The sequence below is a fragment of the Urocitellus parryii genome, chromosome 4 (assembly GCF_045843805.1).
Source record: "Urocitellus parryii isolate mUroPar1 chromosome 4, mUroPar1.hap1, whole genome shotgun sequence".
Lineage (NCBI taxonomy): Eukaryota > Metazoa > Chordata > Mammalia > Rodentia > Sciuridae > Urocitellus > Urocitellus parryii.
This window is the reverse complement of record NC_135534.1, coordinates 160,652,620-160,673,050: the sequence shown is the minus strand read 5'-3', so window position 1 is coordinate 160,673,050 and position 20,431 is coordinate 160,652,620. Positions and strand designations below refer to the sequence as shown.

The window sequence follows — 20,431 nt, the reverse complement described above, 5'->3', positions numbered from 1 at the left end:
TTGGTTTTAATGTCATTGTGTCACCCTTGATTTTACCAACAGACAGTTGAGCCTGTAGTTAGCAAACAGTTCTTTGAGGGTTTAATTCTCTCCATCCAGAGCAGACCTATTAAAGAGTCTCTTCTATCTACTTTTCCCAGACCCTTCCTTCACTTCAAGTATGCAAAAGAGATCCATTAATTCCATAGTAATTCTTAAAGTACCTCAACCCCAGGGTAGTATATTTCCATTTCCCAAAGCAGTTTTTCCTTCAGCCTCTCCCACTGGTAAGTCTTAATTTTTACAGCTTTGTCTAATTACTTCTTCAGTAAAAAAGCAGCTTCCTGACATTTGCCTATGACTTACTTTTTCATTTTCCTTTTCTCACTTTTCTTTCTACTACTTCTTTTTAAGTAGCCACCTGTCCCAACATTTATACATGTGCTGTATTAGATGTTTTAAAATAACAAAAGGAAAAGCATAAATTGTACATGCAGACGTCTTCCAATGTACCCTTTTGCTTTTGGTTAATAAGAAATGGGCCAAAAATGTTCATCCCACAGAGAAGAGTGGGTAAAAATCAGATGCCAGAAAGAATGAGTGCATTTTTTTTCTGGTCATAAAGATTTCTCTTCAAATTCTTAACAAAATGCTTTTAATTCACAATTTTCTTCTGTGGTCATTTCTTCACTGAAGTTTTTTACCTAGTGGGGAAAACTTTATATAATAGTAGAGAATTAATTCTTCATTTCTCCTAGAAATATACATATGAATTTTAATGGAAAAGTGTTGATAAGACTTCCAATGTCTGTCTATGGCTGAGTTGGCCTGTCTAAATTGAGATAAATATGCTTTTTACAAACTAGTCTTCCAATTACAGGTATGGATAAAATTTTTTAATAGGACAATTTTTACATAGCTTCAATTGCATGGGGTTATAATTGTCATAGCTAAAAATATATCAAATGCTTGACTATTTCCAAAATAAAGAAATCAAAGCAATTTTAACACCTTATTTAGTTTTATATCATATTCAACTTTTAATATAGAATATTCTGGTGTAATATGAAACTAAATTAAACTTCACCTAAATTATAAAATATCTATCTTTTCTGTTTCTTTAACAAGTTCACTTTTATGAGGCAGATAATACAGTTCCTACAAGTTAATTAGTAATAGCAATTTCATATCACCTAGAGAATTCAGAATTCATGAGCATAAGGTAGAAAGATGATAAGAACATAACCTTTAAAAAGTTAACAGCAGAAAACAAAACCATATTACTTACAGCCCCAAAATAGAGTGATTTGCATTGGCATTGCTCATGTACTAGTAACTATTCAAAGTTTTCTTTGTATGCATTATAATTAGTAAACTTTGATTTAAAAATTTACATTGCAGTGTTTCTCTGGAAATCCAAGGAGTTTGGATAAGGATAGTTTACCTTTTGGTGTTCTAGATAACTTTCATAGGGAAGAATTTTCTATGTCCTCTCTAATTAATCAAGCATGAATGAACTATTACTAAAGAGACTTCCTAGAAAGAGTTGCAGGTGTTAAGGCAAATGTACCATCATGACAAGTTTCTCGACCTGCCCTTCCATGATTACTCATCATTTGAGATGTTTCATTGGCCAGGCTAAATCTTGATCCAGAAAATAATCTGAAGGCCAATTGGGGTTTCCAAAAAAGCAAACAATGATGTGTGAAAGTGTTAAGTGTTTAAATACTTAAAGCTTCTAATTAAAAAGACTTTTTAAAAAATATGACCTTGGAAATATGTTCTGCTTTCCATTTAGCAAAGGCTGAATTTGTTCAAAGGTAGCAGAACTCTTCTAAGGCTGGTTCTGATTCTAATTAATCAGTGTGGACCACCTACCTACAGGTGAGAAGGAGCCAGCTATGACCCTGAAACATGGTCTGTAATGATCATGTCCCTGATCAGGGACAGAGAGAAAACAGAAAGATCCTGACAGCATTGTGCCAGCACATTGGTTAAGAACATCAAATTGTTCATTGGCCTGGATCTTGTCTGAGGAACAAGGAATTGGAATGAAAAGAAGTCAGAAGAGAAGATGACTCCAAAGAGTGCTTCACCTACTACCTTACAAAAGGAAAAGTCCACAGACCCTGAGATGACTTCACACAGCAACAGGAGCAGGAGCACAGGGACTAATGACACAAAACTAGAAAGGGACACTGGATAGCAGCACTGGTCATTTTATTTTTGATTTAAAACTTCATTTGAATTTGAGAAGCTTACTTGGGATCTGATTTATGTTTATGATAAATAAACTAGTAAATGTGACTGACCTGGCTGGACAAGGATCCAAGTTACACTCCTGAAGCTTGGGTTTGGGTTTGATGTTCTCTGGGTAATAGTGACAGTACTGATCTGCAACCACACGGTTGCTCCGGAGATCATAACACTCAGCCGATGTCAGCTGGTAACCTGCAAGGATCAAACCAACCGGGCAAATTTAAAGGCACATACCAAGGCAATATATTGCTTTATGTGTTTTGGCCATCTCACATTAGTGGAAATTATTCTCCAATGCCCCAGTCATTTCCAGGAAAAAAGACACATAATTGGAAAGCTCATTAATTTTTGTAGCCCCTAAATACTTTTTTTTCTTCAAGTAATCCACTCACTGTAATAATTAAATTATATTACAGAGCTTGAATTACATGAGGGCATAGTCAGATTATAAGGCTCTATAAAAAGAGAAGAACTATTCCTTTTATTTCTTTTGTATAATAAAAAAAATTAAACATAAACTTTCATATCCAAAAAACACCATTGGTATTTATTTACCAATCTTATGCAAGGATGTCTAACTTCCCCCCTAGTACCTATAACACCAGAAAAAATAAACTCTTACATAAATAAATAAAATATATCTCAACATCTCCTGCCCCTTGGACCATGGGGTTCAATGGAGCATAGCATAGGGTCAGATTCTGCCAGGTGCCAAGGAACACAATTTTTGCCTAAATTCAACCTGAATGGGTTGAGCTGAGTAAGTGGACAATTAAGATCCCTACAATAGCCACCATTAACCTGTTTCTTTACAGAACTACAAAAAAAAAAAAAGACAATCAAATGAAAATTCTCTTCCTGTTTAATTTTTGCCTTCTCCAAAATCTGTTGCCATTTCTCTTTAAATTAAGTCTCTAGTCGTTATTTCTTAGTCTCTATCTGCACTGTTTAGAGAAGCCTCTTTTAAAATAACATTTTATTGGTACATTATAATTATATATAGCTATGGAAATGATTGTGGAGAAGCCTCTTTTTAAAAGTTGCTGAGTAATAGTTTTATTATCATGTGTTATCTTTTCTACCTGCCTTGTAATGTCCTGTGCATCTCTCATGGGTGGCGATCAAGACTTAGATTCCTGGGGTGAAAAATAAATGTACACAGACTTAAAAAATATTCATATCATTCTAACCCTAATCAACCCTTCAAGTATATCCTCCCTGGTCAGTAGTTGAATCCTGTTATTGCTAAACATGTATCAGGAAGCAATATTTAAATTGTTAAGGGACTTGCAAAAGATTTTAGGAAATCAGAAGGAGACTTTTAAGCCAGATTTCCTGGCTTGAGGCAGTGTTCTCAGACCACCCACAAAAATTAATTGTTCATTAAGGACCTAAAAAAAGACCTAAAAAAAGATCTTTTAAAATTCTATTGGAAAGATGAAAAGCATGGAAAGTAATGAAAGCAATGGGTAAGAACACATGTTCCACCACACTTTTTGCTTTATAAGAAAAATCAAGTAGCAAAATGATATTTTAGATGAGTAAACGTATTTTTATTTTTCAAATCCATTGTACTACAAAGCAGCTAATTTTATGACAAGGTAAACACATTATAATTTATATACCTGGCAATTTATGCTCAAGGGCAGAATTTATCATGCAGCAAATGTGGGGACAAACAATAAAATTATAAATCTGAGATTATGATTTTCAAAACCATAAATTGCCAACCTAAACCCAATGCTTTGAAGATAATATAGTGCATATGAAGTGAAAAGTTAGAATGAAAATGGAATCATTTAGCAGAATGGTCAGATGACTATGTTTTCTGGAGTTTCACAAGTATCTTGGAATAGAAATTCTTTACATTGGGCAAAATGAACAACCAGCTGAATCTGGAGTGAGAAGTAGAGAAGAGAACTTAGAGATCATTTCTTTTGTCATTTTCAAACTGGCCTGTGAAATAAGAGAAATGCAGATCTCCACAGCCTGCACAGCTTCACTGAGAGAAGTTCTCCTTTTATCTGGGCTTCCTGAGTAAGATTTCCTTTGAACAAAGCATTTGATATTTGAAAACATTTGAAAACACTTAGAGTTCTGTTTCTTCACTTAAATGTGAGCAAAACTAGGCCAAACGGATTGGGTATATATGAATCTAACACTGATTGCCTTATTTTATACTGAGCTATTGTCAAGGTTATTGAAATTATACCCTCACAGCAGCTCTATGTGAACCTGGTGTCGTGTGCATATAATTGAATTGCTCTTTCTCATAAAGCATGGTATTTGTTTAGAAAGAAAAAAAAAATTTATTTCCTTAGATTGCTTTCTTTGAAACTCTTTTCTATGGCAATTATTAATAAATATGTCAAAATAATGGCTCCCCAAGAAGCATCAAAGCAATTGACAGATTATTTTTAAACAAAGCAATTTTCTATTCAGGATAGATAGAGCAACCACAAAAGCGATTCAATTGAAGTGCTTAAAATGTTGAGTCAGTAGTTATTTAACAATTGAATATAGGCACTTGATGGCATTTTGACTTACTACTTTTAAGCTAAAATCCAACACTGCTCTGTAGAACAGTATTTCTAGTGGTTTGTTCACATGGTATGTATGGAGACAGTTAAAGGTGAACTACCTCATATATTCTTACTGTCCCCCCAAAAATTGAATTATTGTTTGTCTCTATTTTGTAGTATCATCCTTTTATCTCTTGCCTAACTAATTTAGTGATGCTTATGTTGATAAACTATTTAAAGTCAGTCATTTGAAGCTAGGGTGGAATGTATTTGATATGCTAATTTTCAAAGATATATATATTATATATATATTATATATATAATATATATATATATCCATATATATATTATATATATGGAAAACTTAAAAAGATAATCTATAAAAGTTGGCAGTTAATCCAAAATATTCACATATTGCTTGTTGCCTTTCAGAAAAGAGTTTGGTAATATATGCCAATAGGCCCCAAATTTCTGAAACTGCTTTATCTAGTGTCCTTACTGTTGAGCACTTATCCCAAGAAAATCATCTAAAAGAAGAAAAATACTTAAGAATGAAGTTATTCATTATGTAACAATAGTAGGAAGATTTAAATGACCTAATTGATTTATTATAGGGAAATGACAACATAAATTACTATAAAATAATGCAGAGCAAATATTATATAGTCAGGTAAAGTATAAAGAACAGAAAATGGGAGAGAAAAACAAACAAAACAAAACATTTTCCCATAACACAAAATACCATTCATGATTCAGTTGTGATAGAGTGGAGACAGCAATTCACTTCCTGAGTTTTCAGAAGAGATGCATTTTAATTAATATATAAAGTCATGGCATTCCTTTTAATGCATGGGGTAGAGCCAAAAAATGACTGACCTTAAGTCAGCAATATTTTTGTTCTGGTAGTAGACTATTTCCTCTAATCAAGTCACCTTGACAAACGCTCTTCACTTGATCCCTGAATAAATGACATCTACTCAACCAGAAGTGCCTTAGGACAACACTGCTGCCAAATTATTGTGGGCTTTCCATGAAATCAAGGAAGGAAGTGGGGACTGCTCCCTCTCATGGGTATCTGCAGAAGGAGATGTGTGTGTGGCATCTCCACTGAGGTCTGCCCTACAGGAGGGCTTCAGGATTTGTCTCCATTGAGAAGAAGGGATTGGGTCCACCCAACAGTCCATTTCTTCCATGCAGAAGTTATTCCACTCTTATAATAGTCAGCTGCTGCTCTCAGAAGCCCATAGTGTCTAGGTTAAATCAACACCATTACCTCCTCCACAGGTTGCTGAGCAGGGGAAGAAATCCGTCTCCCTCCACCGGTGGATGATAGGCTGGTAGAAGATGAACTGGACCGTGCTATCTGTGGGCCCTGAGTCACGGATCTGCAGGAGACAACAGGAAAGTTGAAGAACTAGCGTGCCAGGGTGGTGCTTCCTGGATCCCAGAACAACTTTGGATGAGGAGGGACTGAAGGTCTTGGGCTATGTGAGGAACTGCCTTGGGACAGAAGTGGCAGTGGTAACTTGGCTTATCTTATCACACAACCAGCAAATGGCTCTTGCTTAGGTCACCACTGTCCTTACCTTCTCAGTTCTGTTGCCATAAAAATAAAGGATGGTAATGGTAACATCTCAATTTGTGATTCTGCCACCATGTTATCTCAAGCCAGCATTTTCATTCCATATATATATATATATCTCAAGTAAAATCATGTGCATTTTAAAACATAGGCTGGGGAATAAACAATTTGCCCTAAGAAAATTATAAATGCCAGACACTGCCCCAAATGAAAGATAAATGTCTGTGGTTAAGAAAAAAAAAAAAAAAACCTCAAGAATTAATTCAGACACATTTAGGAGGCTTCTTATCAATTTGGTGACTTATATATTTAAATGTACAAAGCTACCAGCTGGAAACTTGCTAAAATGCAAATTCCTGGGCCCAAGCCCAGATAACCAGGCAATTCAAATGTAGTTTAAGAACCAAACATTAAAAACCCCAATTTATATTATAAAAACAATTACTCTCAAATAAGATTGGTGCTAATGGAAATCACAACTCCTTATTTTAAAAGGGGGAATGTGAGACAAGAATTCTTTAATGACTCTTAAAAGTATAAGGTTGAGAAAACATTCTCAAACTGAAAGAGAAGGAAAAAGTACCTAACATGAACAATTAATCTCATGAAGACAGAGTGACGCGCCCTATGATATTTAGACTGTTGGGCAAGACTTGGACTATTTATTGTACTAAAGGGAGTTCCACGGACAATTGAGAGGATCACTCTTTACCCCGCTACATTATAAATAAAGAAGTATCAAGTGCAGCTGAATCACATGGCCTGTCTTTGTTAAGCATTTCTAAGCTTTCTCAGTGTTCCAACTCCTTTTATGTAGGGTAAACTGATGGATCTTGCCCTTGGGTTATTTTAAAGATAGCCCACTTCTCTGCTACTGATCTTGACATGTGGACTAAACACCTAGGATGTAAGAGAAATAGGAATACTGAAGAAACAGGGCCAAGAAAAATTGGTAAGTGCCAAACTCTAGGTCAGCTTTTAGAATTTGGATGGGAATATGGAAATATTCCTCAGAATGCCTAGGACTGCTAGTGAAGAAAAAAAAAAGAGGGAAGAAAACCTACTGATCATCTCATAGAATACTGCAGCTGATTCACAGAGCACTCTAATTAGAATAGACAGTGATCCAATTCCTTTCTTTAAAACGAAAACAGCGGACCTAGAAAAGGGTATCTTAGGGATACAGAATTGTAGAATTAATAACATTCTTTAGAAAATTTTTCTTTTTCAGCTCACAAAAACCCCTAGCTCTCTTGACATGTGTGGTTATCATACTTAGAAAGCTACTGCAGCCTCTTGGAAAAAAATGAAAATATCAGAAAATTCATTTAAACCCGGAGACACTATTCCCTGCTATGAGTCCCTTTCACAATGCTAGAAACTGAGTCCTAAGAATGTGTGTGGGGGTGGGGTGGGGTGGGCATCATCTCTTTATAGCCAAAGCCAGGAGGATGGAACATCACCACGTTTGGAGAAGCTTCATTCTGGGACCAGTGCTTGCCTTTTGGTCTGGTTAAAGGCAAAAAGGTGGAGCAAGTAATTTTTTGGCTCCCTAGAGGTTACCAATAGAAGCCTAAGAGGAAAAAAGGGATGAGGAGGAGAGTTGGTGTTACTGGGAGGGCTAGCAAACACCATGTCGAAGGAAAGAAAATAAGCTGGTTGGGAAGAATATTGCTCTTAGTAAGTTCTGTAAAAAGAACCATAAATTCTGAGGCTGTATGCTTACATTTGAAGAGATTAGAAATGAAAAAGGATCTCTTTATTTATTAGAAATGTAAAAGGATCTCTTTATTTATTTTGAGGATTGAATCCAGAGGACATCTACCACTGAGCTGCAACTCTAGTCCTTTATATCTTGAGATAAGGTCTAGTTAAGTCATGGAGGCTGGCCTAGAATTTGTGATCTCCTGCCTCAGCCTCCCAAGTTGCTGGAATTATGGGTGTGCATGACCTGGCTTGGATTGGGACCTCTTTATTTTAAATAGATAAAACCAGTCAGGAGGTGTCTGAATCGCTGGCCACATAATCTTGCTTGATTTTGGTCACATGGATAACATTCCTGGTTTCCCCTTCTCTATAATCACATTCTTTCTGTAACAATAACAGTAACAAGCAGCACTTACTGTATGCCTACCACATGTGAGGTATATTTTATTTACATTAAATCTAACCTTAAAACTGTATTATATTATTTTCCATATTTAAGTTGAAATGGGAAAAATTAGGCTCAGAGAGTTTCAGTGACTTATTGAAGGCCACACAGCTATGGAATAGAAAGATGGTTCTACATAGCTCTAAAGCTGCCAATCTTTTCATAGTTTCATGCAATCTCCACAGTGGTATTGTGATGATACATACACATTTATCTTTAGTTGTATTCTTGCATCTGTCTTCATAGTATTTTCTTAATTTTTCATTTTAAAGTAGAAACAAATCCTTAAAATAACAAAGGTGAGGCCAATCTGATGTCTAACTCTGACGGCCAAATATTATTCATGTCAATGAGCTTGCCATGCTCCTTTCCTCTGGTTTTCTTAATTCTGGCCTGTTTGGCCCCTTGTTATCATTAGTTCTGCACCTTCATAAACTCTGAATCCTCAATCATCATGTGCTAATTCTCAAGAGTATGCTGAAAGCTTCAGTTTGACACCTTAGAATGTTGGTGTAAGGAGCTGAACACATCTGGCATATGTAATTTTGACCTCCCTATGCTAATAAGAAAAAAGAAGTTCTGAACCAAGCTTTTCTCATAATTACAATGTCTCAGTGTTTCTACTGCAATGTAATGACATCTCACCTAAAAGCAGATGAGAAGACTAAAATTGGCCCCCGTCAACAGCAATTGATTGCATTGTCAAGGGAGAGCTGGAAGACAGTGGGAATGCGTGTGTGTGGCCCAGTTCAATCAAAGGAACCAAGGAGAAATAAACACATGAGGACATTAGCAGGTACACGATGGCTTTCCCAGATAAAGGTCAGCAAAAGCATTTTTCTTCTCTGTTGAGTAAAGGGCAATTTGTGAGCTTCTGGTTACCCAACTAAATTGCTTTCTCTTACTGATATTGTAGACATTTCTGCCCCAGGGAGGCAGGTGGCAAGGGTGCCCCTAATCCACCATGGCTGTAGTTCAGTCGCTGCTCTGATGAGAGCAGGCGGGCAAAGGGAAGCATAGGTGACCCACTACCGTGTATCCTCAGGGCTGACTTGGTGACAGTGCTCTCAGGGCCACCGATGGTCTAGTCTAGTCAAGTCTGTCTTAGTCTACTGTAAAGGGCTTGTAAAAATGCCAGTTATTACTGGGATGAAGTATAGATTCTATCAACCTACTGTTTGGAATACCTGATCATTTTAGCAGTTGGACATACTAAGGTTAGAGATTATTAGATAAAAATGATATAAAAGTTGTGAGTATTCAATTTCCCCTTTGTGCTGAGTTTTCTAGTCCTCCTAGCACTCTAGACCTCAGTTAAAAATATACTGCAGTTCAGCCCATAGGCCTACAGTTCAAGAGAGGTGTTGGTTATGGCTGAAGCTGCCCAGGACCCTGGGCAATAACACAGTGGACCAGAGATGTCTCTTTGGGAACAACAGATGTGCCGTTTGTAAGGAACTAAGAAGGTGGAAAAGATGGGCCAGGAAGGAAATGCTGAGAAACAGAGCAGACCAGATCCTGGAAAGACTATCCTAGTGCTCAGATGGAGGAAGCACAGGAGCAGAGCAAGCCAGCCAGCAGGACTGCAGAGGGGTCTGCACTCTCAGCAGGAAAAAAACAAGTACTCCGCTCTCTGGCTCTGTATCTCAAAGCTGGCTGTGAAACCCAGAAAGAAACCTAGAGTCCTGGAATCTCAGTTCTAAACTCTTGGAACCTATCAGCAAAAAGGGGAATCCTGAATGGAGGAATCATTACGTGTAAAAGTTGTGTAGGAAAATGAATCACTACTTACCTTTATTTCTTTGCTTTCCTACCACTGATTTCAACTTTTACCCTCAAGAACCCTCGCTTTAGGACAATTATTTTTTCCCTTTAGGAGCACAGGTTAAATGGTATGAGGAGACCATCTGGAACAGGCTGGATAGCAGGGCAAAACCAATCAGGGCTTAAAATTTTGCCAAAGCTTAGCCTCCACTGGAGGAAAAAATTGGTTATTACAATATTACTCAAGATTCACAGGCTGCCCATTTCTCAGAATGCTTTCTAATCACCTTTAAGCATAGTGAATATCTGAATATCTGTAGCTTTTACCACCTGCCCTTTTTACTTCAGCACTCAATTATATACATTATTATTTCAAACTTCTCTATTCAGTCTTTTACTTCCCAAATGACATTGTAAACTAAGAGAGGGAAGATATCATATAGGACAGTCAATCAGCCCTAAGTATCAAAGTTCTTTCACAAGAAGGATGGACACAGACACACACACACACACACACACACACACACACAGAGAGAGAGAGAGAGAGAGAGAGAGAGAGAGAGAGAGAGAGAGAAATTCCATAAACTTACTGGCAAAGTAAAATTTGAACTCTCATTACTTTGCTGATGTTACTTCTTTCAAGGCTTCTCCTCATAATTCTCCTAATAATAATAAAAAGACCTTTTGGAGCTGGGCACAGTGGCACACACCTGTAATCCCAGTGACTCAGCAGACTGAGGCAGGAGGATCGTGAGTTCAAAGTCAGCCCCAAACTTAGCAAGGCCCTAAGCAACTTAGCAAGACCCTGTCTCAAAATAAAAAATAAAAAAGGGTTGGGGATGTGGTTCAGTGGTTAAGTGCCCTGGGTTCAATCCCTGGTATTAAAAAAAAATTGGGGTTATGCTAAAGGCTGTTCAAAACAAAATCTGAGAGCATTATCTCTGCCTAATACTTGAACTGACACAAATGGAAACCATGAGATTTTTATTCCCTTAGAATACTAAAAAGGCTCATTTTCTAGTCCTATAACCACAGAAATGATAACTTTGTGAACTAACACATTTGTTAATTAAGTAGACTTAACCATTCCACAATGTACATATCTTCAAAACATCATGTTTCACATGATGAAAACCTACCAATGATATCTGCTAATTTATAAAACACACAGAGAGACATACAAAACGCTTTTTTGGGGAAAGTTGAGATGATGCAAATATTCCTAACAAAATCCTCCAGCTATAAAAATGTAATGCATTTTTTAAATTGTTCTCTTCAGGAAATAACTGTTCTCCAGCATCCAGTACATGAATTGTGGATTGATGGTCTTAACTCTGCATATGCTTATTGTTTTCTCTTTGGCTGTATACCTCTACTACATGAGTAACTTGGATTCTCTTCACTTTCTATCTAATCTGGTTTCCTTTTTTTTGTCTTTTTTTTCCTATTTATTTATTTTTAGTAGTATGTTTTAATTATAAAGATAATGTGTTTCCTTGTGGCATATCATACAGCATGTAACATACTTTGATCATATTCTAATCTGGTTTTCGGACTCAGTTTTTCAAGTGGGCAAAACCAGAACACATACAAAATTATCTTGACTGTTTTCACAAGTAGAGCTACGTTGGAGGTTCTAATGAAGGAAGGAATTCTGACTGAGAAAGACCCTCTCCTACCAGGAAAGATCATTATCTTTCATTGAATTTGCAGCTTCAGAAAAGATGCACAGAACATGGGGAAAAAAAAGGAAGGGAATACTAGGTCAGCCGGTCAGCCAGTCATCCAGCCAATAGCCAGATCACCCTATGATTAATGTATTGATAGATGTCACAACCATCATCTTTCATTTCCATTTATATTAAAATGGTTATATCTGCCAAATGGTTCCTGAGAAAGCTGGTTATAAATAGATGAATCTTTGATCATCTTCAGAGAAGTCTCTTTCTGCTATTGTGTAGAGAGGATATTGTGATTGATTTGACTGGAGGTTAAAGTATTTCAAAAAGACAGGAAGGAAGTAATTTGATTCTATCTACTTTTATATATATTATCTCACTTAATCCATAACAAGGTCTCTATTGGAAGGAAGCAGTATTATATTACCATCTTATAAATGAGTAAACAGGCTCAAGAAAGTAAACCAACATGCTCAAGGTCAGACACTTGGTAAGCAGCAGGATATATTAAATTCTAGAGTGCTCATCTATTCTACCACACTACACTGGTATTGCCAAAACTGTTTGCTCAGTCAATGTATAAAGTTTAAATTTTTGGAAGAAATGCTCCCATAGGAAGCAAGATGAGAAAGATTTAAAGGTGGTTGGAAAAGGAGATCCTAAAACATTCTTTTGGAACTGATAGCAATAAGTAACAATTCCTTTGTTGTGAGAAAATCTCCCTTTTGTGCCAAAAAAAGTCATTTCCTTTTAAAAAAGCATAAATGGTATTTTGACAATAAAGTTCCATGAAGAGATTGACAAATGGCCCTTTGTAATTCCTGGGAATCTTATTTAAAAAGAGGATACAACTTAATATAATACATAATGTATCCACTAAAAACACTATGCAAATTAATAAATTAATCCAGTCAAGTTGAAGGATACAAATTCGACATACAAAAATCAATTGTATTTCTATACACTAAAAACAAACTATTCAAAAAACAAATAAAAATTTCCCTTTTATAATAGTTACTAAAAAAAAAAAAAGCTAGGAATAAATTTAACCAAGGAGTTGAATTGTGTATACACTGAAAACCAAAACACCAAAGAAAGAAATTGAGCAAGAGAGAAATAAATGAAACAATATCCCATGTTTATGGATTGAAAGAATTAATATCATTAAAATGTCCATACTACCTAAAGTGATCTTCAATCTAATTTCTGTCCAATGATATTTTTACAGAAATAAAAGGAAAAAGTGTTGGCAAGAATAGAGAGAAGAAGGAACACTTGTACTATTTGCTATTTAACCCTGAATGGCCAAAGCAGTCTTAATCCAAAATCAACAATGGAGACATAACTCTATCTTCAAAATCTACTACAAACCTATGGTAATCATGCCAGCATGGGATTTGCATAAAGACAGAACAAAGATACAGAATAGAGAATTCAGAAATTCATCTAGGCCTTATAGTCAATTGATATTTGATAAAGTTGCCAAGAACACACACTGGGGAAAGGAGAGTCTCTTTAATAAATGGTGTCTGGACAACTGGATATCTGTAGGCAGAAGAATGAAATTCGACCCTCATCTCACACTCTTCACAAAAATCAACTCACACCATACACAAAAGTTAGGACCTAAAATGTAGGTCCTGAAACTATAAAAATACTAGAAGAAAACATTGAGAAATGCTTTACAACCTTGATCTGAACAATGCTTTTTGGATATGACCCCCAAAGCAAAGGCAAAAAAGCAAAAACATAAAACACGGGATTACCTCAAATGAAAAAGTTTTTATACTGTAAAAGAAACAATCAATATCTGGGTGCTGTAGTGTACACCTGTAATCCCAGTGGCTCAGGTGGCTGAGGCAGGAGGATAGTGAGTTCAAAGCCAGCCTCAGCAAAAGTGAGGTGCTAAGCAACTGAGACCCTGTCTCTAAATAAAATATAAAATAGAGCTGGGGATATGGCTCAGTTGTCAAGTGCCTCTGAGGTCAATCCCTGGTCCCCCCAGCCCAAAAAAAGAAACAATCACCAAAACCAGGCACAGTGGTGCACACCTAAATCCCAGTGAGTCAGGAGACCTGGGACCCTTTATGAAAAAAATAAAAAAATAAAAAGGGCTAGGATGTGGTTCAGTGGCTAAATACCCCTGGGTTCAATCTCTGTATCAAAAAAATAAAATAAATAAAATAAAAATTGACAAGTGGTTTGAATATATACTTCTCAAAAGAAGATGAGTAAATGGCCAACAGGTATATGAAAAAATTCTCAATATCATGAGTTCATCAGGGAAATGCAATCAAAACTGCTATGAGTGTCACCTCAAGTCTGTTAGAATGGTTGCTATTATAGAAGAGACAAAAGATAAGTGTCAGCAGCAATGTATAGAAAAGAGAACTCCCATACTGTTGGTGACGATGTAAAGTGGTCTAACTATTTAAAAACAATATGGGGGTTCCTCAAAAAAATTAAAAGTAGAACTATCATATGCTTCAACAAGCCCACTCCTGGGATTACATCTAAAGGAAAATGAAATCAGCGATTTGAAGAAACATCTGCATGCCCATGTTTATTACAGCATCATTTATACTGGCAGATATGTGATTCATCTAAGTGTCTATCAATAGATTAATAGATAAAGAAAATACATATACACATGGAATGCTGCTGATTATAGAGAAGAGATTCTTTCTAATGAAGTTTAGTAATGTGGAATTGGCTTAAGAATTAGATACACTGCCTTTTAAATTTATAAAGGGTATCTGATTAATAAAAAATATATAATGCAGAAGAGACTAAATTTTGAATTACATTAAAAGCCAAATTACATACTATTATATAATTTTTAATAATGAATTGTGAAAAATTATAAATCAAAGGCTAATCAAAGGCTAATTTTCATGAGGAAAATTGGAGAAGAAAAAGTTATTTCATGACAAATCATTGGAAAAAAAGGTATTTTTCTTCTTTTTCTTCTATATTTTCTGAAATTATCTGGCTCTTTTCCAAACATGTAAATTCACTTTAATTTTACATAATTTATCTTAAAATAAGGTTACATTTATTTGATTCCTGATGTTTTCTAGTGAACTCTTAAGAGGAAATAATAAAGTACTGAAGCAACATAGAATACTGAAAAGAGTTTTGGGCTGGAAGAAAAGAGATGTGATCTAGTCCTGGTTTACCATGAGTGTAAACTTAGGTGCCATTTAACTTCCCCGAAGCTAAGTTTTCTGGTGGGTAAAACTGATGTCAGCATCTGCTCTTCTCAAACAATTGCTTTGTGCAAAATTCCTTATCCACCCAGCACTTGCTCGAGCTCACTGGTCTCTTCTTATGGAGATATGAATACAAATACAGAAACCTAATGCAAATAGAAATTTGAGATGAAGTTCTGGAATACTTCTGGAAGAAGAAATCAAAGAACAAATAGGAGTTACTGAAGAGAATGCAAGAAAAAAAGGAGAGCATTCCAGGCAGAGAACACTGCGCTTTACAAAGCCACTGAGCCTGTGACAAGGAAGGTGTGAGGGCATGAAGTCATTCACTGGCTGAAACAGGGCAACATTAAAGGTGAGGCTGGAAAAGTAGGCAGAATCCATATACTAGATAGTACCCATAGGTACTATGCTATGCATTTGCATTTTAACTTCAGAGCAGTGAGTAGTGGTGAGGGACTATGAAGGATTATGAAAAGTGGAATTATGACTTCAAAAACTCATTCTGAAGGCAACATACATGATGGATCAGAGGCTGGAAAACTACTCAGAATCCATGGTATTAGCTCAGGTGAGAAAATGGAAAGGCCTAACTACGTAAGACAGAGACAGCAAGGATGGAGAAGAAAAAAAAAAAATCCTGAGAGGTGGAATAGAGGCAAACCAGGCAAAGTTTAGTGTTTGGTTTAAGAGAAGGTGATATCAGAGTGAAACAAAGGTTTCTGACTTGCCTGGATAGATGATGCACTTCTTATCTAAAAGAGCTAGACAAGTTCAATTTTAAATATGTTGAGCTCATTGGGCCTATAGGGTATCCAAGTAGTGGTGCACAGAAGACAACTAGATAGATGAAATGTATTTGACAGTGCTATGAACTATTTAAAAAGGTATAATATTATTTGAGTTCAATTCTAGATGAACCCTTGCAAGGCCATTGGGGAAATTACTATGGTATAAATGATCTATTCAACATACTCTAAGGACTTCCAAGAGTAAAGACATATCTCATTTCTTTTCTGAATTTGCTTACTTAACAGAAATTATTTAATTCCTACAATATAATTCCTATTGTGAGCTATCTCTAATGGTTTGTAGCTTCTTGTCCATATCCATGTGGTTGGCATCTGGACTAGATTAAAAAGAGCTACCATGCATTTAGGCACAGAGGACAGAATTCTGCAACCCTTCTTCCATTCCAGCCTCACTGCCTATCACATTTTCCTATATGCATTTTTACTTTCAGCTGCCATGGGGTCATCAAGTCTTAGCTTAAATCAAATGTCCTCTGGCTCCAAGTCCCATGATGAAAAAAAATTTATGGAGTCCTGGACACATTACAAGTTTTACAGCTTTACAGCTGAAATCCTTCAGGTCCTCCTGACCTACTGAAGCAAAAAATATGTTTTATTTTATTGTGATTCCCAAACGTTCTCCCAGTGTGTGCATTTTTTCCAACAGAATGTGTATGTTGCTTCCAGCAATGTGTTTTATATTACCTTGAAGAGTAGGGAAGCTCTGATAGAAGGAAACAAGTTAGTCTTATTGCCAGGAAAAGAGAAAACAGAACTTGCCATTGCAAGCATGATTAGTGGACCAAACCTATGTCTTGGATAATCTGTTTGTATTTTACTTTTACCGAGGATACATACTCTATGAGGCAATGACTCTATCCTAATTGTTTAGAAAGTTTATATCCCCTGACCAATGATACCCTGGATTCTTAGGTGGGGTCATTTTAATCAATAACATATATTTATATATATTGTTGATATATATCAATATATATATACATATATATATAAACAATATATATAAATATATGTTTATAAATACATACATACACACATATACATAGTGACATATACACACATATATGCATGAGTGTATGTGTATGTATATTGTGTATGTATATATGTATGTGCATGTATATACAAATAAAGGTATTCCTAAAAATAATATATTCTTATTAAGTCTAAGATGTAGCCTGATCAATAACTTTGAATTAAATATTTCCTGGGTAACAAATAGCCTTTTCAAATATATATCAAAACTTAATGTGTAATTTCTCTTTGGGAGATAGTAAGTACCATCAGTTTGGATGTAGCTTGAAAATAAGATACCTAAGTGGGCTCACCTTGACGATGAAATCTGCTGTCAGTGGTCCAGCCATTCTCAGAATCTCTTTGTCTGGAAATTTCTGGAAGTCCACAGTAGAATTGTCCACGAGAAATGTGCCTGTAGAGCTGAGGCTGTTTTCACCTTTAGCCCCTTGGAGGGTTTTGGTTTCCAAATCTATGTAATCAGACACATGAAGAGGAGAGAGAGATGTTCCCGGGGCTACCACAGACCACATGTAAGCACAGTTCATGTAACAAAGTTTTGAGCTATGGAAATTGTGATAGAAATAAAATATATAGGCATTTCTGGATCACATAGGAATTTATGCTACAAATAAAATTATTTTAAAACTCATTAGCCAAGCATTCAAGGCTCCTGTCACAAAAAAGTTTGATTTGCCCAGATGACCTCCTGTGGAAACACCAATCTACAGCAACCCTTTTTCTTTGATTAAACCATCTCCCATACATATCTTAGTGATTTTTGTTTGGATGGCCCTCAGCTTGGGCTATCCTTCACTTTTCTTTTTTGTCCTATGAGATCCCAGGCGCATCTCAGAGTTGCCTCAGCATCCGTGAGGCTTTATATTTAGGCATTAACTTGAGTTTTTAAATTTTTTTTCTGGTTGCTAATTCATATATGCTATTGCTCAGGGTGAAGAAACTATAGTGACCAGGTGCAGTGGCGCACACCTGTAATCCCAGCAGCTCTGGAGGCGGAGGCAGGAGGATCATAAGTTCAAAGCCAGCTTTCGCAATTTAGTGAGGCCCTAAGCAACTTAGCAAGACCCTGTGTCAAAAATTTAAATAAATAAATAAATAAAAAGGGCTGGGGATGTGTTTCAGTAGTTAAGCAGGTTCAATCCCTGGTACCAAAAACCAAAACTGTAGTGGCTTAAAGACAGGGGCTATTCTTTTTTACCTTTTCTCTTTAAAAAATCAAGTTTGATAACTAATTCAATGTTATACACATATGTAGTATTTTATAAGTACTTGATACAAAAAGAAAACTTGCTTCCTGCAGCATTTAAATCTGAATTTTGCCAATGACAGAGTCTATGAAACATCATTTGTTGCAGGAAATCAGAGCATGCTGGGATGATATGGCTTATGATGTGTATGCCAGAGAAGACTATGTTCTCCTGTGACTGACAGGGGATCTAGAGAAATTGTCTGGGAGATGAAGAAAAATAGGATTAAGTCTAAGGGTTTCTAAAACTTGCACAAAACCTTTGGTCTTGGCAGTGCCTGCTCATCAGAAAGACAGAAGGCTTGTGTGGTGCTCCAAGCTTCCTACCACAGCTTCAGTTAGGAGGGCTGTATTCTTATCTGTTTAATGATTGGGGTTGTGTGTTAAAAACAATTTTAAGGTCTCTGGAGGTACTCAAGTACCTAAAGTCTTTGGTACTTTATTATTTGAGATTCAGACTACCTCAAGTTCTCTACTCTAAGGAATACCAAAGATGGAAAATGTTGGTATTCAACTAAATGCACAGTGACCGTCTGATGAAGTCTGTGGAGCCCTTCTCATGGGATATGTCAGGCTTTACCATTCTGCCCCAGGATGGAGAGAACCCCACAGGACACAGGGCCCCACAGGAGAACCTCAAGGGGACGCTGGATTCGGGAATCATATTTATCATCAAAAGAGGAAAGCCGCAGTGCTGAATCTCCTTCCTCCAGTCTTTATTCCTCAAGCTGCCTTACGTGCAGTTGCAGAAATAGCTCCAGAACATGAATTAACAGAGTTTTGGAAAAATCCTGGAGGTCTAGGCCTGGATCTGAACATCTGATTCAATTTTATGAAGAGGTCTCCCAGCTGTTCTTCTCGATGTACTTTTGATTAAAGATGAGCTGGGGCTGGACAAGATCACCTAGTCTTCTTCTGATCTAGCACTCAATATTTAAGTTAGTCCCATATTGAACCAGCTTCTGGGGATAAAGGGCAAAAGGGCTGCAGGAGAAACAGGGAATCACTTCCACATTCATTCTGCTGAAATACATGCCAAATGCAAAACAACAACAGCAACAAAACAAAACAAAACAAAACACCAGCTACATTTGCCAACAGTATGCGTGTTGGGTGGAAAAAAAAAAAACAGACCACATATTGCTTTTCAGCATTTATGAATACTATTTCAGTCTTTACCTATAATCTGCAAATCAATTAAACCAAATAAGGACAATTCTTCAATTTCTTGGTGATTATGTAATCAGGAAACTTGGGAGACTAATATATTTATAAAAATCAATTTTCCTTTTAAATCTTTTTCTGCAATGAGGAGTCATTCCTCCACTTAATAGTAATCTCAGACTGAATATTTTATTTCTGTCTCTGTTACTGCTGACAAAAATACTGTTTCTGAGTGGGGTTGTTACACCATCAGTTAGCTCTTTCCAGTTCTCAAGGGGAAAAACAAATCATTTGATCAGTAATACTATACATGCATATATTAACTTTGTCATGTGAATGCTTTTATAAGATTGTTCAGAAATAGAAAATAATTTGGATCAATATAAGGTGACTTATCAGTGCTTTTTCATTTTGCCTAAACTGTACCTCACTTATTCTTTTGTTTCACAGGACCCTTCATATCCTATCTTTTTGATGAAAAATATTTATTTTTATTTTTGAAGACTAGAGTATGCTATATTAACTTTCACAGGTTCTGATTCTCTTCCTCTTGTTGATCTTTCTAGCATGGTTTCATTATAATCTAATTACTAAAAAAATAATACTTGCTATTTAAATTGGTTTCATAGACGTGTGGGAGAGGAGAAGGAGAGAAGATAAGGGATGTCTTTGTGTGAATCCAGGAACAATTAGATTAGAGATTAGAGGGCTCAAGGGACCAAGTGAGGTGAAAGCCTTCAAATGAAATCAAATTTCTTAGAAAATGTTAGCATAATCTCTTCCACCTTCACCTTTGTTTATAGCCTATAAATTTCTGCTTGTAATTTACAGATGTACATCTAAAACGAACTAAGCAGTAATAAAAAAATAATCTGACTGTGCATTGCTGCCCTGGCATGACTAGAGATCAATTTTTGCACAAACCTTGGAGGGCTAAAGCTATCACTTGGATCCTTGGGTTTCTAATTACCTTCTAATCCTGAATTCTAATATATAAGGGCCCTGGTTTAATACATAGGAGATTTCAGTTT

At 36.2% G+C, this 20,431-nt stretch overlaps 1 protein-coding gene across 1 annotated transcript in view; it reads right to left on the bottom strand.

The window, feature by feature from the left end:
- The window catches only part of Adamtsl1 (ADAMTS like 1), a 904,315-nt gene that overhangs the window by 198,037 nt on the left and 685,847 nt on the right, over positions 1-20,431 (bottom strand). Inside the window, exons 8-10 of the mRNA XM_077797045.1 lie at positions 17,284-17,441; positions 6,034-6,145; positions 2,292-2,430 (exon numbers count right to left, since the gene is read on the bottom strand). Of these exons, the coding sequence (XP_077653171.1) occupies positions 2,292-2,430; positions 6,034-6,145; positions 17,284-17,441 (409 nt within the window). The remainder of the gene's footprint in view (positions 1-2,291; positions 2,431-6,033; positions 6,146-17,283; positions 17,442-20,431) is intronic.